Raw genomic sequence first — 24,688 nt, forward strand, 5'->3', positions numbered from 1 at the left:
GCCCCACCACTTCCTTGAAGGTTGAAGAAAGAGCATGTGATGGGTTGGTCCAGGACTCTACAGAGTTGGCCAGGACAGTCCTTCCTGGGTGGAACTTCATTGTTTTGTTTGTTTGGTTTGGTTTGCTTTAGTTTTCCAAGACAGGGTTTCTTTTTGTAGCCCTTGCTGTCCTCGGCTAGCTCTGTAGACCAAGCTGGTCTTGGTTGGATTCATAGAGATCTGCCTGCCTTTGCTTCCCAAGGACTGGGATTAAAAATGTGTACTACCACCGCCTGGCTGAGTTGAACTTCGATCTTTCTGCAATGAGCTAGGTTGTGGCAGTGGCTCCAGGAAATGTCACTTTACCACAGATCCTGACTTCACTTTGGTACTAGACTGGGAGTGTCAGTCATCTCAGTGGAGTAACTTATCTTTGGCAGGACAACTGACTTTTTCTTCTTATCGACTTGCACCAAAGATATTCCCGACAGCCAGCCCAGCTCCCTGGATAAACAGTAACCATGTCTTTCCTCCAGGTGGAAGACATCACTGCCAGCCACGAGGCTGCTCTGCTGGAGATGGAAAATAACCACACAGTTGCCATCACGATCCTGCAGGATGACCATGACCACAAAGTTCAAGGTATCTATGAGCCTGTGTGCAGCAGGCCAGTGGGCAAGCTGAACCCATCTGGGGACAGAGCAAAAGATCCCTCCTCTCCTTCTTTTCTGTCCTTTTATCTTTCCGCTGCAGCCTGTATGTTCATTCCTGAGAGGAGAAGAAGTAGAAAGCAAGGCTTAGTGCAGGGCTGGGGAAGCATGGCTAGCATGCAGTAGACCCTGAGTTCTATCCCCAGGCCCATGTCTAAAACTTATGAATCCAGGCAGCTATTTCTATCCTCCAAATGAGTTATATAAACCTTGAGGGAATGTTAAATCCCCTTGAGATTCTTACCAGCCTGAATTCCACATTCAGTGAGGGTATGAGATTTTTGTTGTTGTTGTTGTTTTGAGACAGAATTTCTCTGTATAGCTTTGGAGTCTGTCCTGGAATTCGCTCTGTAGACCAGGCTGGCCTCAAAGTAACACAGATCTGCCTGCCTCTGCTTCCCGAGTGCTGGGATTAAAGACATGTGACACCACCACCCAGAAGGTATGAGTTTTTTTTACAGCTCGTTGGGTAACTCAAGGTGGAGTCAGCATCAGGGGCTATCCTTCTGGTAGGCACAGACAACTTGGGCCTTGTTCTGAATATAATCTGATGAGACTAAGTGCCCAAGTAATGCTCTTAGCAATGGTAGCATCTCTAGAGTTCTTACCCTTTGTTCACACTCAGCATGTAGCAAATTTAAGTCTATAGATTCTTACTGTCCTCATTTGGGAACTTAATCATCTTTGTACAGTGGTTTAATTGTGACTTGTGACCCCCGATGGGCTTGTGAGCCAGAGGCTTGTTCCCTGTTGTGACAAAATGAGAAGCCATGGAGCCTTTGAGAGAGAAAGCCTAGCAAGAATTCCTTAGGTCATTAGGGATGAGGCCTCAAAAGGGATGGGGACAGCAGTCTCTTTGACTTCCTGTGTGTGATGTGATCACTCTCTTACACATACTTTATGTTAGCCAACCTTACTGTCAGAACATACTTGAACCATTTGTAAACGGTTTCTGATATTCTGATCTGTGATTGGTCAGCTCTGTTGCTATGGATCCCAGTGAGGTAGTACTTCATAGAAAGAACAGGTCCTGGAGCTGAGCCACTTAACAGGCAAAAGAGCTCCCAGGAGATGCTACTTCTTAATGGTTCCACAACCATGGCCTCTTTCACAGGTGGACCTTGGAGGGACACTCAAAATCCAACTGTAGTACATACAAGACCTTCACTCCTGGGCACCAGGCACACACATGGCACACATACATACATGTGAGCAAACACACAAAATACAATGAATATAAAAAATAAAGTCAATGAAATCCACACAAACTTTACTTTTCCAGATATGAAAACTTTGGTCATGAAAACTCAATTCTTAACAGCCCTTGTCACCATAGTTAAAGACCTGAGATGATGGAAACCATACACATTTTCCTAATTACAGTTCTCGGTGGTCCAAATGGTAATTGCTAGTATCCAGGACTCTCTCGTTCCAAGAACAGGACCTAGGCAGATTAAGGAGACCAACACACATCTATCATACCAGGAAAACAAATTGCTAGTCTAGCCAGGGTGAGATGAGCCTCACCCATCTGATAAGACTCTTCCTATCTGGAGGGAACAGAATACATTTGCTTAACATCTACAACACCCATGCCACCTTCATCACCTCCATCACCTTCACCTGCGTAACCTGTAAGTTTCGTCTGGATTTGGCTTTACACAGAGCATGGTTATCTCCCCCACCCCACCCCCCAAGAGAGACAGAGCAGTCAACCTTTCCTTCAGGCCAAGTGTCTTATAACCAGTCTTTGTTCAAGTAAATCCTCTAGTCCACAGAGGGTGGCCCAGAGGCCACCAGATGTCCTTGTTGACACAGCACTGATTCCTCTTGTGAATCTGGCATCAAGCATGGTTGGCAAGAGTCTCCTCCAGTTGCACGGTACTTGGAAAGCTCTTTCCTCAGCCCGACATGGATGCTTTGAAGCTGGGAGGGCAAATCCCGGGAACGAAAGAATATCACCAGTTTCACTATTAGCAAAGGTAGGGTATGGTGCTGTTGACAAAGGCTCTCACATGGCCAAGATGGTGCAGCAGACACACGTGTGTGTGTGCAAACACTGACGCACACGTGTGCGCTTTCCCTCTTTCCTTCCTTCCCCTCCCTCATCTCTCTTTTTCCCCGCTCACTTCTTCCTTTCTCTCAGAAGCCACATTGGTATCACCACAGTCAATTTCACATGAGCAGAGGAAACCTTGAATCTACTGTAGCCGTCCATCATTTGTGTCCCCTAGTCACGTGTCCTCACCTGCCCAAACAGTCTTGTTTCATGCTTTTCAAAAGAAAGGCCCACTTAGCGATTTGATTTTTTTTTTTTCTTTCCAGAATTGATGGCTACCCATGAATTTGAGAAGAAGGAATTGGAAGAAAACTTTGAAAAACTTCGACTGTCATTACAGGTTAGTATTTCCTTAAGCTGGTGAACAACCACAGCATTATCTCACTTGCAAACATTTATTTGACCCCTGCTATGTACTGGAATATGGAGACAAAGGAAACATATCCCCCATCCTTTAGAAGTTGGTTCTCTCCTGACAGAGCTGTGGGGAAACTGTGAAAGCACCAAGAAGCCCCTTGTGCCTCATGAATAATGCAGTCAGAGAACACTAATGAAGTTAATGGGCATTTACTGTGTCAGAGATGCCTGAAAAGTGGGGTGGAGGTAGGAAGAGAAAATTCTAGACAAGAGTGATGTTGCAAAGGTGGGAATTGGTCGACCACGCCCTGGGCGTTTACCTGGAGATGGGCAGGATGAAAAACACCCTTGCTGCCTTTCACTGTCGCCTGAGGGACAGTGTTGGTCTCATGGCAGCTGAGCTGCCTGGCTTCCTCCTGGTCTTCAGGGGGGAGTGTGGAGTGTCCTAGGCATGTTCATTTCCCTCCTGCCACCTAGAGACCAGCCAACTGCCTTTGAAAGGCCAGCAGCAGCTCCAGTGTTAGAGCCAGCTGCCTGGGAAGCCACGGCAACGGGACAGCCCAGCCCTGATCCCAGTTGGGGAGAGCTTGACTAGAGATGACGGCTTTTTAAATGTCACGGTCACGAGTGTCTGGAAATTGGGAAGACTGTTCCCATGACTATAACGTGTATGCGAGAATCTTGCTTCTTTAGTGACATCTCTGTCACAATAAGTCCATCCCACACGGAAAGAGTCCAGGGTCACAGAGATAACACTGCAGATAACATGTTCTGGAGTGCAACTCAACAGCAGAGTGCTTGTCTAGCATGTCACCGAGTCCTTTCTACCCTGGCACCCAAAGGCCATGCAATTCTGTAACTCTCCACCAAGCAGAAACTTTTTGAGCCAGATATTGGTGTGTGAAAGATAGAATCACTGAAGCCAACTTCCTAATGCTACTAAACAGCCAGAGAAACTGCTCATTTGGGCAGTTAGAGATTCAAACCTCCACTCTGCCAGTTCTTTCTGGCTCTAGATCTGGGATAACAATGTGCCCTCTGCCAACCTCAGTTATTTACCTGTAAAATGGGGATAACATAACTTCCTCAAGACATGTGCAGATGAAGGAAAGCAAGATGTGAGGCAGAACAAAACTGGGCTGGTTTGTAGTGAGAGCCGAGGAGGAGAAACAGCTGCTACAAGCAACCCCAGCAGTGTGATGTTTATTATTAGTATACCATTTGCTGACTTCTGAGAGGCCTGTGCTGGGCCACACCAATAGAATGATGTAAAGTAGCCAACCCGGGCTGAAAATCATTCCATCCTGTCTTGACCACTGCAGAGTCCTTCCGTCCCTGCAAGTCTGTTTTGAATAGTGAACAAGGCAGAAAGATGTCAGTTGGGTGGTATAGATCCATCCTGGGTAGTGATTGTTTAGACTTTTGTATTGTTTGGGTTTTTAATGGTGGGAAAGAGGCTTACAAGAGATACTTCCTGCTGGGTGGTGGTGACACACACCTTTAATTCCAGCCCTGGGAGAGAGAGTGTGTGTGTTCCTTAAGTAACTCCTGAGAAGTATGATGTGGGAGACATTTTATATTCCATTCTGGAAGGTAAAGGCAATGGTGTCATAGCCCAGTGCTGGCCCAGAGGAGCTTCTTCAAAACTGACATTTCCACCCCTTAGCTCATGTGAGCACAAACTCCCAGTGGCAGCTATATCATCCCCATGTGCTTTTAACGTCGATATAGGGGCTTTTGTTTCTTAAATATGAAAGGCAAGTAACTGGAAGAGAGGGAAATGAACCTGCCCAGGGCAGTTTGAAAACCAAGGCTGTTTGCCATGGTGAATGAAAAAAGCATCCCTGGGGGCTGGCACATTCGGCTGGCCCACTGGTGGGGCTGGTGTGCAAAGTCACCTTATTTGCAAGTCCTAGCTCCTGATCACTGATGGAGGCCGAGTCTCTTGCCAGAGGAGTTCATGAGAGGCCCTGGCCCCTGTGTTTTAATCCAGCAGAAATGGAGCCATTGAGGTGACCTGTGGGCTCCTCAGTAAGTGATCTGTAGAGGAAGAGGTGCTCTTTAGTCATAGAGAGCTCAGAGCCACTGGCAAGCACCCTTCTTGTGCTGTGGTGACATCACCTTCACTGTGGCTGAGGTTAGGTGAGAGGGTCTCCTTAGCCACATTTGATCTGAAGCCCACCAAACAAGAGCTGAATGTACCATAGGCATGCCTTCATCCCTTCAGCACACACAGACTGCTGCCACAAGGCAGGGCTGCTGGTCTAGTGGGGAGAGAATTGGACCTCATAGAGCAGCCCTGCCTGAAGTCAGAAAGATCAGTTGCGTTTCAGCAGTGAACCTGAATTTCGGGCATCCTGGTGAAGAGCAGCCGGTTGTCTCCCATGTTTGCTTTTCTGTTGCTGTGATAAAACACTGACCCAAAGCAACTTGGGGAGGAAAGGATTTGTTGGCTGACAGGTTACAGCTTATCACTGGGGGAAGCCAAGACAGGAACTCAAGGCAGAAACCTAGAGGTGGGCACTGATGCAGAGACCACAGAGTACTACTGTTCTGGCTTGCTCAGCTATCTGTTATACAGCCCAGGACCATCTGCTTAGGGATGGCTCCACCCACAATGGGCTGGGCCCAGCCACATTAATCATTACTGGAGAAAATAGCACACAGACAATCCAATGGAGGCAATTCAATTGAAATTCTCCCTTCCCAACTTGTGTCCAGATGATGAAAACTAACTGGCACACCCACCCCTGGCTGCCCAGTCCACAGTGTCCATCCATGTGGCCCCTGGGGGAACATCTCTTTTTGTCACTTGCAGGACCAGGTGGACACGCTGACTTTTCAGAGCCAATCTCTGCGGGACAGAGCCCAGCGTTTTGAGGAAGCGCTGAGGAAGACCACGGAGGAACAGCTGGAGGTAGTAATGGCTGCCTAGGCCACCCAGTAGGTGGGGACATGAGCTGGCTTCCTCTGCAGTCTAAGGACGAGGCCTCCATACTGAAAGCTGCTGCTGCAGAGAAGGCTGGTCTCAACTTCGTTGGGATGTTTACACAGTACCTGCCAGCACCTCTCTTGGAAACAGACAGACCATAACCACGGGGCTCTCCAGCAACCTGCCATTTCTGCCAAATCCCACAGCACTCCTCAGGCAGGGTCCCTGGGTGCCTATGATGTAAACTCTCTGGCTGGACACAGCCCACCTCCTGCTTCTCCAACTTCACTTTAGGCTCGCACAGGACAGGGCAGCTAAGGTGTGAGTTATAAGATTGAAGGTAATGTTTTTCAAGAATATCTGGAAAATCTACCATCTGGTGGTGTTGGCAATAGGTGAAAGTTGAGAATGAGCATCTCCTACTGAAATAATATGTTGTTTTTACCGGGTGGTGTTGTGGATTGAGCCTAGGGCTTCATGAGTGCTAGGCAAGTGCTGAGCCAAATCTCTAACTCCCCCCTCCACATTTTGAGAGAGTCTCACGAAACTGCCTAGGTTGGTTTTGAACGTTCCATCCTTCTGCCTCTGCCTCTTTGAGTGGCTAGGATTACAAGCCTAAGCTGCCACAGCTAGCTTGAATTTTTTCAATGTTGTCTGCCTGAAATTCCAGTTCCAATTGATGTCCCGCCTTTTTTTTTAAAGATTTTATTTATTTATTATGTATACAACATTCTGCTTCCATGTATATCTGCACACCAGAAGAGGGCACCAGATCTCATAACGGATGGTTGTGAGCCACCATGTGGTTGCTGGGAATTGAACTCAGGACCTCTGGAAGAGCAGTCAGTGCTCTTAACCTCTGAGCCATCTCTCCAGCCCCCCCCCCACCTGATGTCCCTCCTTTTTACTGCTTACATCCACCAACCCTAATGCCTCATTCTCATAAATAGCTTAAAAAAAAACCAACAACCAGGGAACAGTATCTTTAATACAATGAACAAGTATAATTTTTCCTTAACATTTATTATTGTTAGAATGCCATCCCTGAATGAATACTACATTTGCATCGTTTCCACTCCACACTCTTCCACCCCAACTCCTCCATGCCCTCTTCAACTTTGATCATTATTGTGACAGACAGACAGAACCTGCCAAGTCCACCCAGTGTTGCTTGTATGTACATGTGCTTGGGGCTGACCACTTGGGATTGGAGAACCTATCAGGGGGCTCATTCCTGGAGAAGACTGACTCTCCCTCTCTCAGTAGTCCTTGACTTCCCATAGCTCTTCATCCAGGGACGAGGCCCTGTGAGATCTCCCCATCCACATTGCTTTTTAAACCATTTGGCTTATTTCCTATGCACGAGCTGATGGGGACTATGTATAGGTCTCTGGTGAGGACCTAGAGCCCCATTAATCAAGCCCCCTGGAAGGATGTTCAGAGCATATGTTATCCCAGGAAGTCCCCATCGGAGGTGCTGGTTCCTGCTCCCTCACAGATGCTGTGGCCACACACTGGAGGGAGCATGGCAACACCACACCGAGCCGGTTCGTAACCTTGGGTCGCGGTGGGCTTCACCCAGGAACCTGACATAAAGTGCACCCTCTCTGCCCTCGTAGATTGCATTGGCTCCGTATCAGCACCTGGAAGAAGATATGCAGAGCCTGAAGCAGGTGTTGGAGATGAAGAACCAGCAAATCCACCTGCAGGAGAAGAAGATCATAGAGCTGGAAAAGCTGGTGAGTTGGTCTGCTTGCTCCAGAGCCTGACCGCTGTGACTCAGTGTCCTCACCGATGACAGTGCTCAGGAGGCATGTCCCCGCTGCTTATTGCTCACAAGTGAACAGGACACACAGATGTGCCTGGAAGCCCTTGTCACACAGCAAGACTTCTGAAAAGGAGCCCCAGTGCCTCCTTTTGTTAATTCACCCGTCTTTGCCATGTCCTTCCACCACCGAGGCGGCACAGGAACTGTCCATCACTGCTATGCACCAGGCCTGGGCAAAGCTCTGTCCTTCCTTTCCAATAGCTCACCTGTGCTGCCATGAGCACAAGAGAGAAGCCTCAGAAAGGACAGTTGCACCCAGACTGTGAGTGGTTGAACCCACGTGGCATCCCTGGAGGAAAGTCCCCAAATCCTCTCGTGGCAGAAGGAGCAGAGATCTCAGTCATGGGGGTCCACCCTCGTGAGCCAGTCACCTCCAAAGACCCTACATCCTGGTACTGTCACCTCAGAGAAGGGGCTTCAGCATAGCTCCCGAGGAGGGGTAGGAGCATCCAGTTTATAATAAAGGCTTTGGACCTCAGTCCTCTGCTTGGTTCCTGGGAACTAGCCCAGGGAAACCCCTAGGGAAACAGAGCCATGTTTTGCCCCCTCCTAGAGGCCCAAGACCCAGGTAAGGACTAGTGTTCCTGAAAGGAATTCACGGTTTGGAGATACTGACCTATGCAAGGCCCAAAGCCTTAAATAGTTTATTATTTTTTTCTTTATTATTATTTTTAGAGTTTTTAAAAATTATGTCTCTATGTTCATGACTGTGTGCCGGTATATGCATGTGAGTGTCGTGCCTACTGAGGCCAGAAGATCCCCCTGGAGCTAGAGTTACAGGTGATTGATCATGAGCTGCCTGACATGTGTGCTGGGAACCAAATTCAGGTCCACAAGAGCCATACATGTTTTTAGTGGCTGAGCCATCTCTCCAGACCCCTTTGTTTATTATTTTAAAATAATTATTTGCTACTACAAAAGAAGAAGAAAGGACATTATAGGAAATTATAACATAAACAAAAATAAGAAAATTAAGATATAGTCTAGCCCCACCTTTAATCCCAGCACTCTGGAGGCAGAGGCAGGTGGATCTTTGTGAGTTCAAGGCCAGCCTGGTCTACACAGTTGAGTTCCAGGACAGCCAGGGATAAACAGAGATAAGCCTGTCTCAAGAAAACAAAACCAAAAAAAAAATCACATTCCTTCTACTATTAACACTTCTTAGAGGTGTATCTTGATACCCCCCATACACACACACACACACACACACACACACACACACACACACCATATTTTGTCTTATACAATGTTCTATAGCCCACTTCCAATGAACAGCTTATTTGTTTTGCTTTTGTTTTTCCGGCTAGGGTCTTGCTGTATAGTCCATGCTGGTCTGAAACTTGTGATCCTCCTGCCTCTACCACCTGAGTACCACAGGGCTTTTTACTACCTACAGTGCAGTCTGACATTTTCTCTTCCCTTTTTTTGAAAAGCAAAATGCTGGCCCCTTATCCATTTCATCTGACTTTCCAGCCCACAAGGCCATTGAGGAGAGCAGTTAGTGAAGTACTTACTGTTCCTGGCAATCCTCCCAAGTGTAGAAGCCAGGGCCGCTGGCTCGCTGCTGGCCTGTGGGAGTTCCTTCAGTGGTGTCCCTCTCCTAGGTGGAGAAGAATATCATCCTAGAAGAAAAGATCCAAGTTCTCCAGCAGCAGAATGAAGACCTCAAAGCCAGGATTGACCAGAACACAGTTGTCACCAGGTGGGTGCCCCTGGCTGCTGATTCCATGTCCTTGAAAATCTGCATGTCCCCGTGTTCAGCCTGAATAATCCGATGCCTCTCAAATGAGCAAAAGAAAAGCACATGGCTGTGTCCCCTCAGTGTACATCCTGGCTGTACGTCACACCTGCCCCATCCGCTAGGACAAGACAGTTCCGACCACAAGCAAGGACAGCAGGGGCTCCACAGAAGGGGCTGTGATTGCTTCCTGGAGATTGGGAGAGGGGCATCAGCAGGGTGTCCCTGGGCTAAAAAGAACCATGGCTAGGTAGATTCCCAGAGCTCAGGTTAGCTTGTCCCTGCAGGATCTTTTCTCAGGAGCCTTGCTTTCAAGGAAGGATCAGGAATCCCCCTTGACCCCAGTAGTGGGGTGAAAACAGAGCTTGGAGGCCAGCTGGAGGTTATTTTGTTCAGCAAGGCTAAGTCACTCTAGTGTGTAACCAGTCACTTTCTGTCCCGCCAGCCAGCTCTCCTGCCCCCCCCCCCACACACACACACAAAATGGCACAGGCTTATTATTTATTCTAAAAGCCGGGCCTATAGCTTAGGCTTCTCCCACTAGCTCTTATAACTTAATTAACCCATTTATATTAATCTATGTTTTGCTTCATGGCTTTTTACCTCTCTTCCATCTTGAACCTCCTGTTTCCTCTTCACGTCCTCCGGCATCTTTCTGGCACCTGGATTCATCTCCTCTTCCTCTCTCTCTTCCTGGAAGTCCCACCTAACCTCTCCTGCCTAACTATTGGCCATTCGGCTCTTTGTTAAACCAATTAGAAGGTGCCTTGGCTTAGACACAGCTTTACAGTATAAAAGATTATTCTACATCACTAATGAGATTCAGGCCTGAGCCCTTCCGCTCTCAGCTGGACCAGTCTCCTCCATGCAGCCGTTATGTATCGTCCTGTGCATATACACACAAGCCCATGTGCACACACTCCTGTGTACACACTCCTGTGTAGTCATACACACACATGCTCACACCTACACTCATATTCACACCCATACTCTCACACATATGCACTCATTTACACACCACCTATTCACATGTCCACACATACCTAGCCACCTTCCTCAGATAGCAAGTGCAGGTGTTGGCCCAGAGTACCATTTCTGGACTTTAACCTATCCAGTTGTAAAATGTGTTTGTACGTCATGCTAATTCCTTGAAGAGGCTGTCATTGTTAAAAATACAAAATGAACTAGACAGGTGATTCAGTGGTTAAGAGCACTGGCTGCTCTTCAAGAGGACTCAAGTTTGATTCCTGGCACCCAGATAGCTGCTCACAACCCTCTGTGACTCTAGTTCCAGGGGATCCAACACCTTCTTCTGGCCTCCAAAGGCACTGCAAACAAGTGGCTCTCAGACATGCATGCAGGCAGACCACCTATACATATAATTTTTTTAAAGTATTAAAAACATGCAACAAAGTCAGCAGCTTAAGCATTATGACATTACATGCCATACGTGTACACACACACACACACACACACACACACACACACACACACAGAGAGAGAGAGAGAGAGAGAGAGAGAGAGAGAGAGAGAGAGAGAGAGAGAGAGAGAGAGAGAGAATTGGATTTTCTTTCCCCTTTATTAGCAAACAGTGAGAAGGCATCTGGTTTTGGGTACCATGCTGAATGGCAGCCAAGAAGGTAACAGAGCCTTGATCTTGCTCTCTAGGGCTTGTGGTCCAGCAGACAGGTAGCTCCACAGAAGAGCTAAAGACTTTGGTCACAGAAGCATGGACCCAGGGCAGGAGATAATGGGAAGATATCCCCAGCTGATTGGCAGCTGTCAGTCAGTACCCTGACCATAGCCATGGGCAGTCTCCATCTCTATAAGGCAGGCTTTCCTATGGGCCTCTAGCAGCATGCCCATACTGCCTACCATCTCCCTCTGTTGTACTCCAGCCCCTAGACTTTACCCTGAGCACAAGCACCACCTCCCCTAGCCCAGCAGAGAGCTGTGAGCTGTGAGGTATGGCCCCTGTCCTCTTCCCAGCACCCTGCTTTGATTATCACTGGTAGGTCTGTTACCTGACCATCATTCTCCCCCATGCAGACAACTGTCAGAGGAAAATGCTAATCTCCAGGAATACGTGGAGAAAGAGACCCAGGAAAAGAAGAGACTGAGCAGAACCAATGAAGAACTACTTTGGAAACTCCAAACAGGGGACCCAACCAGCCCGATTAAATTGTCCCCGACATCCCCGGTGTACAGAGGCTCTTCCTCTGGACCCTCCTCTCCAGCCAGAGTCAGCACCACACCTAGATGACATCGCTTTGCCACCTACAGGAGCTCAGGCTTCTGTCCATCGGAGGGAGTGCTGGCCAGGTGCTGGTGGCCGCCCTGTGCGCATGCTCAGTAGCTGCATATACATCTTAGCAGCGTCCTCTCTGACCCCTGTGTGAGACCGTCCTGGTATTGGTTGGCACTTAGAAAGGTGTAGGCAGCAGAGTCCTGTGTCCAAAAATGTTTTAGTGTAGTTAGAGGCAAAAGAGAAGCAACTCCCATTGTTCTTGAGAGATGAACTTTCACAACAAAGGTATAGGTCAGTTGCAAACAGCTCCGTTTTGAATGCACAGAACCCTCCTTGTACTACCGCTTGGGTATATTCAGACATGTGGGTATACACATGTGGCGATTCTGAATTGCATTTTTTATAACATGATGCGCTGACATATTTTAGTGACGGTCAGCAGTTTTGTAAGTTGTGCCTAAGAATTATTGGGAAATGAACGTGCATTTCTATCTAGTTTCCTGAAAATATTTCTACCCAAAATAGAGAAGAAAAAAATGAAAAAAAAAAAAAAAGGTAGAAGCACGTCTATCTGCCGCCAGGTGATACCCTGCTTAACATAAACACCAGCGATTTGTAGACGGTAACTGCCTTTGGAGCAATTAGCTTCTTAGTCCATGTGAGGTGGGGTCCCTGTTACCACATTGCAGGATTTAATTGTGCCCCCTCCCATCCTGAGAGATGAAACGTAACAGGGGAAACACTGACGGGTCGAGTGGTTTGGCCCATGTTTTTCCCCTTAGTAATTCATTATGGTTTTGAAAACACCAATTTAGCTTTCTCCCACCCCCTAAACAGCATCTTGGAGTTCATCATCAAGCTATTATTGCAATCTCAGGAAGACACGGAGGAGTGTGACCTTTGTAGTAAGGATGAGCATGAACTTGGAGAAAATCAAGACCGTGCATAGCCCATCCTAATGAAGGAAGAATGCTCATAGGGGCCATGTTTGACCAGGCACAGAATAAGGACGTGTCTTCCGGTCATTGCCCTTCACGGGCAACACTCCCCATCTTCAGTTTGATTCTTTGACTCAGCCCCATCAGCACACATCAAGATGGCTCAGGGGTTCTAGTCAGGGCTTCCAGAAACCAACCTTTCTGTCTGGGGATGGGGGTTGGGGGAGCCGGTTCTAAAGGTGCTAGATCATGTCCTTTCTGATGGAGGGTCACCAGGGCTGCACCTGGCTGTGGTCCCATCTTAATCCCAAAAGGCCCTCCCAAATAAGGGAGGCCAGTGTAACAGCCAGCCAGTGGCCAGCAGCCGCTGGACTGGTCTTTGTCTCTAAGACGGTAGAATTAGAACATGAAAGGTATTCATGTAGTGCTATGGAAGATTAGAAGCATGATCCACAGAAGAGAAGTAGTTGTATCAGTCAATTCAGTGGTGATAATGATACCTTTGTTTCCTTATGTGACAAAGACCCTTCACTTCCTAAGCATGGGCCTGTCTGAGCATGCCCTAGATGAGAAGAGCCATTGAACCAGGAAGAAACTGCCTGGGGACGGTGTCATCTTGTCCAAGGACACTGAGGCAAATGTGGTCTGCATCCCTCCTGTGGCTCCAAGTTGGGCTTCCTGGTCTCAAGTGCATCTGACTATAGCAACCTCCAAGGGTCTTGCCCATTCTGGAGACGTACACAGTAGATACACATTGAAGAAAACAGGTCCTCTTCCTTTGGCTCTGCATGATACTGGGATACTGAGTTGGGCATTCCATAAGAGTAGCTCATGCCTGTCAGTTCAATGCACAGTTCTTTATCCTTTTAGCAGGCACAACCTGCAGACATAATTTGGGTGGCTGCTTAGCTCTCCAAATTAGGACCCGCCTCCACAGCTGTACCTGCTGATGGCGGGTGCTCAGCAATACAGACTTTGATGTGAGTATAGAATGTGGTACAGTATGTTAGGCTGTTGTGGTCCAAGTGATAGCAGTGTTAGAACTATGTACCCTCGTTAGGTGGACTAGAGCTTTGCCCTAATCAGCCTCGACCTTGGGCACTTGAACAAATTTCCCCATGGCCCTGGCTTTGTTTCTCCATCACAGACACCTCTCACGTATGGTGCCCCACTTGAACTGAGTCCTGAGATCCGGGTGGCCAGAGCTGCTGTGCCTCTTCCATGATCCTTCTGTCTCCATGCTGCTATGACCTGGACCTCTCAGCGTGGGAATCTGTGTCTGTCCTCGTCCCTAGGCTAGGACACTGTGTCCTCCCCTCCTGCCACAGATGGACCTGTCAAACACTTGTAGGGTCTTTATGGAGTCAGGAGATCCTCCTGGCCTGCCCCTACTCACTTGCCATGGGCTGGGAACAGGTAGTGGTGATGTCAGGATGGGGGTGGGACTTGGAGTCCAGTACTCTGGGATTAATTGAAGGGGCACAATGTTCTTTTTCTTGCCCCTCCAGTTTCTGTGTTCCATATTTGTGTTGAACTCTAAAGCTTATTAAAACAAACCTGAGAGATTTTCCATGATATCCATGTGATGTGTGGAGCTACAGACATGTCCCATTCAGGCTTGGGATGACAGACAAGGAAGCAAGGAAATCCAAGAAAAGTCTTCTGACTCCTCTGCTCCAGGACTTATCTGTGTGCCTTCCCAACAGTCCACCAACTGGGGACCAAGCACTCAAATACATGATCACATGTGCTTATTCTTTTACGCGTTTACTTATTCCAGTCCGAAATCAGCCGCTCTTCCCATCTCACCAGCCTTCCAATGTGGGTTGTGGCCAGTTTGCTCAACCTAGCCTGACCCTAGAGTCTCACAGGTGCTCGGCATTGCTTGAGGGTCACAAGGGAGATCTGAATTTTCCAGTTCCCTGTATTCATTTTGGTTAAGTGTGTGGGAATGGCGGGGAGACCATGAGTCTGCTCTTTCAAGCAGTAGCTGACTAGTGGTCCCTGTGTTCATGTCACTTCTTGACCTCATGATGAACCCCCAGGGTCCCCTGCAGTCAGCCAAGCTTCCCTAATTGTCAACAGAAACCTACTGATAATGCACTATGTCCTAAACTTTTGGTTTCTCCAGGGATACAGAGTGCCCCCCACATTTTAGTAGCCACTATCCACTGTCTTCATCCCCACCCTGGGTGGTAAACATGGCTGATCCCAGCATCTACAAAGGGTGGTGACTCAGCCCCTGGCACGTTCAGGAAATAAGATTGACACCAGTTGTGGGAAACTGTGTTCCCTCCTGTGGCCGATTCATTGCAGATAGAGGAAACTTGGGACTCCAACCCCTCATCACCTTTTCTGAACCAAGGAGCCTTGATGATCCTGGCTCACCTGAGTGGGAGATCTGTCTCATGCCATGTAGGAACCCAGGCATCGGATGGCACCCTCCCAATGGTTAGCGTTTTAGGGAGTTCTTAAAACAGGTGCTACGTTAGTGAATGGTCGTCTCTGGGTCCTCACACATGGTGATCAGGTCCGGAGCCTGCCCACTCTGGGGTCTGCCTCAACTGTGCACTTGTGCACATGCAGACTGTGTTTCTAGCCTGCTGGATGAGTTTAACTCGGGGACATGAAAGGACTCCCTTTGATCAGGGGCTGATAGGCTACAACAGTCATGCCCCGCCCCCTGCAGCCTTATACTCTGCCCAGGTCTGTGTAGTTGGCAGATGTAAATGAAAGTTAAGGCAGCTCCCTAGGTTATGGGGCCATACAGATTCTCCAGATCCTAAAATACTGAGCCACAAGGGAGCAGATAGGACTCACTGGAAGTGCTTCGTAATGAAACAGGGCGAGGGGAAGTTGGCTTCACAAGATGTTCCATCCGGACCTCACAATAGAAAGGGTTTTCTGAAAATTGCTGGTGCCTTTGCATGCTTTTAAAGGCTATGAGTGTAACACCTAATGTCACCCTCTAGATGGCACTGGGGAGCTGCAGGAACCAGGGCCCATATTTAGCCCAATTCAAACTGGCCAGAAGTGGTAGCTTTTGGGGGATTATAGACCAGGTTGGCTTGAACTCACAGAAATCCACCTGCCTCTGCCTCCCGAATGGTGGAATTAAAGGTGTGCATCTCCACGCTTTGCTGACAGCTTCTTTCTTACAGAACTTCAGGTTCCAGAATGCATGGGGTATTCCCTGGGGTGACTTCTGTGAGATGGGACTGGAATAATTCTTGTCCTCCCTGCCCCACCTCCAGCTGTATCCAACAGTAACTGCACCACAGTAGAGGTGCCCTGTATCCCCAATACTGCGCATCATTGTTTCCACACTGCCCAAGCTCCTGGGTCTGCTTCCCCAGGTGATCAATGAACGAAGGGACGCTAGCTCACTGGAGCATGTGGTTCTGGCAGGCCTTGCCCTTCTCCCCATTCCCTCTGCCTTGGTAAGAACCCTTAGATTACATTCCTAAAGCTAGCCACCAAGGTGTTTCTTTATTTGGCCAATCCATCCTCCTGAGGCTGACTACCAAGGTCCAGCTATCAAAGTATTGAAATCGAACAATCAAAAAGCGCCCTCTGGCTCACCTAATTAGTATGTCCAATTAAAATTACACACCTCATCCTAGCATGGTGTTTCCCATTTTACCATTATAAACTGCCATTTGCCTATGGGCCACAGTTGTCTCCCCTGTATACAGAGTCAGTCCTTCCCACCTCTGGGATAAACACCCCTTTCCCTCTCCGTCTGGGGCAAATAAATCTCCCTTGTACTGAGAAGTTGGTCTTGGGAGTCCTGAGCCAATACTTTTCCTTTCAGTTGAGGAACACCGGATGTGTTACCTGCACCCTTACAGATTACAGATTCCTTACACTTATTTCTGGTGCCAGAATTACACCCCTGGGTGCCTGCTGCTTCCCACTATCACCTGGGAAAACACAAAGGTTAAAGCTTAGCTTCCAGCCCCATTCTAGAATATGAATCGCTGTTCTCCATGTAGGGCCTGAAAGCCCAATTGGCTGAACTTGCCTCCTGTGCCACAAATGAATGAGTGAATGAATGAATGAATGAATGAATGGTGTGCCCTTCCCTTTTTTTTTTTTTTCCCCCCCGGAGACAGGGTTTCTCTATGGCTTTGGAGGCTGTCCTGGAACTAGCTCTTGTAGACCAGGCTGGTCTCGAATTCACGGAGATCTGCCTGCCTCTGCCTCCCGAGTGCTGAGATTAAAGGTGTACTCCACCACCGCCCGGCTCACTCATCCTTAGATGAGTTACAATCTTATCCCCAGCCTGGGCTCTGCACAAAACCTGTTTCCTCCAGGCTGGTGTGGCTGAGGGGGTTTGCTGAGACCAAAGTCCTCTAGTTTCAGATCGATGGCTGGTGAACTCTGCAGCCCTGAACCCAGGTAAGTCTGGAGGGCTGAAGTCAGGAGACAGCAAGGATCTAGAAGGACAGGCCTAAAGACTTTCCCAAATGGCTTCTAGAACAACCGAGGCCATAGTAGTAGAGCCCCCAGCCATGTGCAATGCAGTGGAAAGACACTGAAGGCGCCAAGCGGGCCCTTGACCTTCAGACTGGAACATTCTCGGGAACCAGCCAAGAGCTGCTAGCACACCTGAGATCACACCGTGCGCATGGAAAGTCAGACAGGATTTATTAGCATCTGCAGAAGCATGAGATAATGTACCACAAAATAGCTTTGGGTTTACGACACAGGCATATCAGAGGGGGTTGCCAGTGTACAATGTATTCAGCAACGAGGGGAAACATAAGGTTCACATTTTTTAAAAAGGTGATGGATGAACCTGCGCTTGGCCTTAAAATAAACTATAATTAAACCACGGGAATCCAGCAGAGACCAGCTTGATTTACAGTTAGCATCAGAGTTAATCTAATGTCACCATTATAAGAAACTGCAAGAAGACTATTAGAAAAATAGAACCTCAAACAAGCAAAAAGATATATACAATTTACATAATGAAAAAAAAAACCACACAATTCTTTTAACAATGGCTCCATGTTCAGTAGAAGGAAAAAAAGTTGTCCCAGAGAAACCACGACTATTCAGGTTTGATAATAAACCAACCCTCATCAGTATCATGACCCTTTGTGATCCTTAACTCATCGAAGCTGCAAGGCACAAACGAAGCAGGAAATTTCTTAAATATATACATACATATATATATATATATATTATAACTTCTCAAATGGGAAAATAAGTCCCAAACTCAAAAAGCTTGGCAAGGAACACAAAGGTAACCCTTGTCAATAAATTAGTCCATATATGTCTTCCTAAACCTTGCTTCCTGGCCCTGCTGGACATGCCAGCGCCCTGAGAATATGTATGGATGTGGTCTTTCATCTCCCCTGGGCTTTTTAGCCAGCCATTCAACACATGTAACAGAATGGTTCAGGAGGACTCCTTGGTCACTATGTCCCAAGACCCTTGGCCACACCATATTCCCCAGCTCAATGGAGCAGTGGGTACAAAAAGACCGGATTAGAGTGAGGGAGGTGAGAACCAGCTGTAAAACTTTTTTTGCCTTAAAAAAAAAAATCCATCATGACCAAATTGGCCTAAGGAGTGTAGCAATTTGTACCCCCACCATTGTGTCACTACTGTGACCCAAAAACAAGCCTAATGAAATAGACAGCTTGCTCTCCCCCAAGGAGCCTTGTATACAATCTCATTACAATAGCAAACATAAGGTTTGAATTACATAAAATAACTGTACATAACATACATTCAGTTCTGAATTTGAATTCTGTAACAGTTCCATGTGTTGTGTATTCTGTCCAGTGACTCCCTTTGCTAGGAGCTCAACCAGATGTGGACTCAAACTTCCTTTGCCCACCGCCTGCCAACACCCCAAGGAATGGGCACCCTGGCACTTAGATCCCCTAGTGCTCAGGTGCCAACAGAACAGTTAGCTCTTATTAGAAAGATCTGCGGGGACATGGGGCATTCAAGTCAGAAAGGATGGGCCTCAGTGAAAGCCAGGCGTTTTTTCATTGTAGGTACACAGGCCAGCAGTGCCTGTGACTTTGCCTACAGGTATGGGTGGACCTGTGGGACATGCCCGTGTATCCCAGGAACCAGTTTCTCACACTGCTGTTTCCAAGCTTCATCCTGTATTAGGTGAGTTCCTCGATAGGAGGGACTGTAAACACTGGCCAATTCAGAATGTCTGCCTGGGGTCAGGGGGCAAGGAACAAACATACCCACTGGTTTTCCCAGCCCTGTGCATGAAAAGCAGCAGGCGGTAGACAGGGTGGAGTGGGCTACATACTTTCTTGGTGTGCACACTGGCTGAGCCAAATGTGCAGGAGGGAGTGTATCCAACCCTTGGTCACTAAGGGCAGTTGGAGAAGCCTAATGTCTTGCACAGTCCTGCAGTCACTTCTGGCCACCAAGCCTGAGGCGGATGGTCATCAGCACAGGGGACTGGATGGCTATCAGATGAAGGTATGAGATGATGGGGTGTTTGCCACCATAAAAACCAAACTGTGAGCAACCAAGAACAGTATAAACCTCGAGAACTATCTGGGACAGGACTCTACTTTTTCTTTGTTTGCAAAGTAGACCCACAATGGCTGGCTGTAGGGTGTGGGCAGAGATGGGGTATGGGCATGGGAGTGTACGCATCCTTCCATGGATATACACAGGGGTGGGGGCAGTGTCTCTATAAGCAGCACCCCCTCCCCACCAGGCCACCTTCTGGAAGGTGGAGACATCTTGTACCCCACTCCTAGGCAGAGTTCCCTGGGTGTTGGCTTCTTCATAGTCTTAGACCCAGAGACAGGAAGGGCACACACTCATGGAAAAACAGGTCTTTCCAATGTGAATACTCTAGCTGGAGATAAACAAGGCATGGGAATTTGTCTTTAGAACGCCGGCGTCCCAACTAGGTAGGAGATACTGGCCAAGCTGTGCAACAGAATAAGAACCTTTAGTGGGTAGGGGGCTAAGAGATGGGACGCTACCTTCTAGGTTCTGAGGGATTTTTGTTAGTGTGTCTTGTTTCGGGTTTTGGCTTGTGTGTTTTCCTTTCAGGAGAAGGAACTGATGATGTGAGAAAAAGCATATTGGAGGCTCACTTCAGGGAGTACTCTGTGTGTCACTGTTTTTGTGCCTCCCTCCCCAAAAAGCTCCCCTGGCAACTGTCCACTTTTAGCGACAGCATGGTGGCCAGCCAATCAACTTACTATGCAAGTCACCCTTGAGCATCTTTTCCTGACTGTGGAGTGGGTACAGGAAGCCCCCGACAACCAGGGCCTGTGTGTGCTTCCAGATCACACAGTGAGAGATAGAGGTGCAGATCTGCCACCATTAGTGGTCCTCAGGAGAGATGGTGGTGGATCAAACCCCTACGTACAGCTCCCCGCTTGGTGGGTTATAAGCTGCTAGTTGAAATGTCAACTGTAAACACACTGTTAGGCTGCCTCAGACAGAAGGTCTCATCCAGAAAGCAATGACAGTGAAGCAGGAGTGCTGGCTCATATCTATAATCTTAGCACTCGGAAGGCTGAGGCAGAGGCTAGCCTGGGCTACAATAACCAAAGTCCAGGCCAGCTACAGAGTGAAACCTTATCTCAAAAGAGAAACTAAAGAAAAAAAAAAAAAAACAACTAAAATTAAAAAAAAAAATCTCCCAATACCTCACTGGGCACCCTCTTCCTCTTTGTCTAGTTAGAAAAATTGCAAGGAAAAAAAAATCAGACAAGTATTTAACAAGCCCTAAGAAGACAACAGATAATCAAGACCTGAACAAAATAAGTTAATATTTATCAAAACATTTTACAGCACCAATCTACATAAATTTAAATACCTTTCTTTGGAAACCCAACCTTTAGGGCCTTACAACACTCCCTTTGAAATATTCTCAGCCTGTGAGGCAAAGCACCGGGAAGAGGTGGTCAGGGCCCTGCACAAAGGCCTGGATTGGCCACCTTCCACTAGCTGATCCAGCCTCCAGGCTGTTTCACTAATTCCCTAATTTTCTGTAGTCCTGCAGACGGAACCTGAGGCCCTGCAAATGCTAGGCAATTGCCATACCTATAGCATATAGTAAGTAGGCTACATGCTATCTTGTATTTCCAAGAACCTTCTAGAGCAGAGGAAGACAGCGCCATCAGGTTATCCTGCCTGTTTCTGCCAGACTTGTGTCAAAGGCCAGATGAGAAAGAAAGCTAGGCTTCAAAGACATCATTTACAATAGTCTAAAATACTGGCCTTCCCCACCCCAATATGGGGGGTTGGGGGTGGGCTCTGAATGGCTCTAAAATGAGACTCCACTAGCATTCTCATCATCCTTGGTTTGTCTACACAGAGTAAGAGAAATAGTGCAGGCCCTAATGCCCCACCCGGAGAGTTGAGGGGCGTGGGGGAGGGGAAATGCAGGCATACACAGGGATCATAAGGTCCAGGCCAGGGTGGGAATCTCACCCGCAGCAGGCAAAGCTGCCACAACACTTGAAAGACAGAGAACACAAGAGAATAGCAATAGGACCCCAAGCATTTGGCAATTATTTGGCCATTTTCCAAGGTAACATTAAGCCCCAACTTAATCTGGTGGAGTGATTCATGGCAAGCAATGGGAGGGTTCCACAGCACTCCTTAGATGTAAGAGACCACATGGATCTTGTCAGTGGCCAGAAAAGCGTCACAACTCCACATTGAGCTACCACCTGTCTGAAGAGCCTCAGAAGACCTAAGAGCCTGACTCAACCCTGCTATTACAACCTCATGTTCCAGTGACTCAGGACAGTGAGAACAGATGCCAAGAGCAGCAGAAGCAGATCCAAGCCCTGCCAGGAATGGAACTAGAGAATGTTCCCTAGTCCTCTAGGGACCTCCCATCTTCTGTGCTCAAGATGAATGACCTACACCATGCTGGGGGCTGTCATGGTGTCACAGAGGCTGGGAAAGGATGTGTGGACCTAGGCCCCAACCTATCACCCCAGCCTGGAAGCAGTAAGATGAGAGTTAGTTCCTCTTCTTTAGGTCCTCTGCAGTTGATTGGCAGCTGGATAGCACTGCTGGGGACATGCTGTCTCATAGGACTAATCTTGCATCTTGTGGATGGGAGTCTGTCCTGACTGGGCTGATAGAGAGATGCCCACTAAGGGTCTGGAGTGTGCACATAAGCAATACCAGGGTGGTCCCAGGGAGGGAGGGAGGCCTGCTTCCCAAGGAAGAGGAGAAGGGGGCTTCCTTTTGCTGAGGCAGCAGCAGATGGCAGGGAGAAGGGCTGCTTTCTTTGTTCAGAGGGAAATGAGACCAAGGAGCTGTCCAGAAGCAGCCAGGACGTGGTGAGCTGGCTGCAGGGCTGTTTGGCCAGGCTATGTCAGCTATGGCTGAGACTGCAGTCCAGTTCACAGCACCTTTGGTGACGCTGGGGATGTGAGCGGATCCTGCAGCACGGGTGGAGAGAGAATGAGGGTCCCAGGCCTCTATGGGCACCCCTCAACCGCTGTCACCTTGGTGGGTGGGACTTCACGTCATTTGCACTGGTCCAAGTTGCTGTCAGGAGTCCTTGCCTGGCCAGTAGCCAGGGACGCCTCCTCACTGTGCCACAGTCCATAACCGAAGTAGATGCTGAAGCCTACGGGGTAGGGAGGGAAAGAGAGGTGTGAAGAAAGCAGGCTGGACTGCCAGACCCAGACTGGCTTAAGAGTCACCGGGGGCTGCCCAGGCAGACTCCAACACTTCAAGAGGCAAAACAGGGCCCCAGAGATGAGGTCAGCCACAGTCACTGTCCTGCTTCCACTGTGTCAAAGCTATGTAGGTGGTCACACGATGGCCTCCCTGAGGAGCAGGATGTTGGGCTGTTGTCTGCCACTAGGTGGCCTCAGAGTATCTGAGAGACACTGTTCCTTCACAGAGTGGGACTTTTAGCAGGTACTCTACCTAGATTGGCCTACTGTTTTTTTGTTTTTGTTTTTGTTTTTTTTTTAAATATAAGTAACCCTTAGACTGAAGAAGACAGTCAACACCAGGAAACATAGTGAACACAGGATGCAGAGCACTGTGCTGGCACCCAGGGACCCCACATCTGCAGGGGTGCTTGGAGCTACCCACAAGGGACTATGACCACATGGCTCAGGACGACCACCTGTGCAACCTACACAGGAATGCAGTCCTGAAGGGCTCTGATGCCTGGAGTCCAGGAAATGACTTCACACTCTACAACACAGGCACCTCTTTAGGGATGTCGGGAACACGCATCCCCACCAAGAAATGGGTCCTAGTGGGTTGTGGGCAGCTCTTGGATTTTAAAGCAAATGAGGAACTTTTCCTGGGATGTACAAAGAAAAGGTGAAAGGTGCTACTCAGGGCTCCCAGGGTCCTAGGGTTGAAAGGCTTGTCAAAGGCATGGTCCCAGGATAAACATCAAGACTCCTCCCCCAAGGCTGTCAGCACCACCACCCAAGCACTGAATGCAAAGGACTGAAACCGGCTCCTATAGCCCCAGCGTTAGATGCCTGGAGTGGGAGGATGGGGTGGGGGCACACACCATCAGCCCTAGTGAAGGCTGCCAAGCAGGTAACCCCAGACTAAACTGTACCTAGACACCAAGTAGCATCAAGCCCTGGTTGCCTTCTGTCAGTCCATCAAGAGCCTCCCACTTGACAGGAAGCCTCACCACGTGCTGCCCTGCCAGCAGAGGTACTCTGAAGAGCCTCGAGCCTATACAGGCCGGGTGCTGGCCAAGCAGGTACGGCCCGGACTTTCAGTCTAGAGTAACTGGTGCTTTATGAATAACTAGCACTCATACGTCACACTTTTTAAAGGTCAAGATCAAGCTTGGTGAGATAACTGTCTTGGGCAACAGCCTATTAAAAGTATTTAAAGAGGAAGGAGGTCCTACAATGTATACCGAGAGTTCAATGTTGTTTTAGAACAAGACACTGATTACCGTGTTTCTTTATGTTAGCATAGGTGAAGGAGGCAGGCTCTGCAGCATTGACTATCCAGCTAAGAAGCAGCAGGGAGAAGGAGCGACCCCACAGAGGAGACTCCAAGAGATGCTAGGATCCTGGGCGTGTGTCACTCAGCAAGACCCATGATCTCACATACCTATCAGCATCCACACTGCGAACCGGACCCATGTGCCCTGATCCAGCTGCATCATGAGATAGACATTCACGAAGATACTCAAGATGGGAAGTATGGGGACAAAGGGTACCTGCAGAGACATGAGGCAGTATCAGATCTGATGAGGGTGGCAAACTCAACAGCCTGCGCCAAACAGAATTGCCCACACGTTCCCCCTAAAGGGACTAGAAGACTGTCCATTTTATTCCCAAGGTTAAACTGTGTTACTATTATTTGACAACTGCAAATGCCTTGGTCACCTCCAATGCCAAGCAATGCCATGACATCAGGACATTTAATAAAAGACCCTTGGAGGCAAGGTGTGTCCCACTAACTGAGGACCAGGGAGATAGAGAAGTTCCTATTTCCAGAGACAAGCCCTGACTTAGCATGGCATTTTGTGCTCCAAGAGTTCCTGAGCTTAGCTGGCAAGAGTTATCCACAACCCCATATCCCCACCCCCACCCCTACTGACATTCCCAGGTCTGGCTTAGCCAAAAAGTCTCAGTTTCCCAACAGAAAAACAATGTCTGTGACCTGTCAGTATACTCCCTACAGGCCTGCCAAGCTGCTCACCTTAAATGAGAGCTTGGTTTTGCTCTCAGGCTGTCTCCAGATGATGCCTGTCACCAGCATGCAAAGGAGGACCGACCCTGTCATCACAAAGACTGCCCACAGTGTCCCTTCAGCTAGAGCCTCTCTTGCAAGCACGGCCACAATGCACACGATGATGATAAGAACAGCTAAAAGAGAAAAAAAGGAGAGTGGGGGAGAATCCCCGTATGTATCATACATCTTTCCAAAT

The 24,688-nt window shown here is 48.3% G+C and overlaps 2 protein-coding genes across 5 annotated transcripts in view; one reads left to right on the forward strand and one right to left on the reverse strand.

Annotated features, from left to right (window-relative positions):
* Mtus2 (microtubule associated scaffold protein 2) overlaps positions 1-14,364 on the forward strand; it is a 371,456-nt gene extending 357,092 nt beyond the window's left edge. Inside the window, exons 12-17 of the mRNA XM_027413702.2 lie at positions 516-621; positions 3,015-3,088; positions 5,924-6,022; positions 7,657-7,776; positions 9,470-9,567; positions 11,653-14,364. Of these exons, the coding sequence (XP_027269503.1) occupies positions 516-621; positions 3,015-3,088; positions 5,924-6,022; positions 7,657-7,776; positions 9,470-9,567; positions 11,653-11,866 (711 nt within the window). The 3' untranslated portion in view covers positions 11,867-14,364. The remainder of the gene's footprint in view (positions 1-515; positions 622-3,014; positions 3,089-5,923; positions 6,023-7,656; positions 7,777-9,469; positions 9,568-11,652) is intronic.
* Positions 14,365-17,418: 3,054 nt separating this feature from the next.
* The window catches only part of Slc7a1 (solute carrier family 7 member 1), a 74,978-nt gene continuing 67,708 nt past the window's right edge, over positions 17,419-24,688 (reverse strand). For 3 of the 4 annotated variants that reach the window (XM_027413709.2, XM_027413706.2, XM_027413707.2), the window contains 3 exons: positions 24,460-24,626; positions 23,866-23,974; positions 22,253-22,390 (listed from right to left, as the gene is read on the reverse strand). In XM_027413709.2, coding sequence (XP_027269510.1) covers positions 22,287-22,390; positions 23,866-23,974; positions 24,460-24,626 — 380 coding nt within the window. In that variant the 3' untranslated portion in view covers positions 22,253-22,286. Of the gene's footprint in view, positions 22,391-23,865; positions 23,975-24,459; positions 24,627-24,688 lie in introns of all 4 variants that reach the window. The other variant, XM_027413708.2, reaches the window with a different exon arrangement.

Source organism: Cricetulus griseus, chromosome 4 (assembly GCF_003668045.3).
Source record: "Cricetulus griseus strain 17A/GY chromosome 4, alternate assembly CriGri-PICRH-1.0, whole genome shotgun sequence".
Taxonomy (NCBI): Eukaryota; Metazoa; Chordata; class Mammalia; order Rodentia; family Cricetidae; genus Cricetulus; species Cricetulus griseus.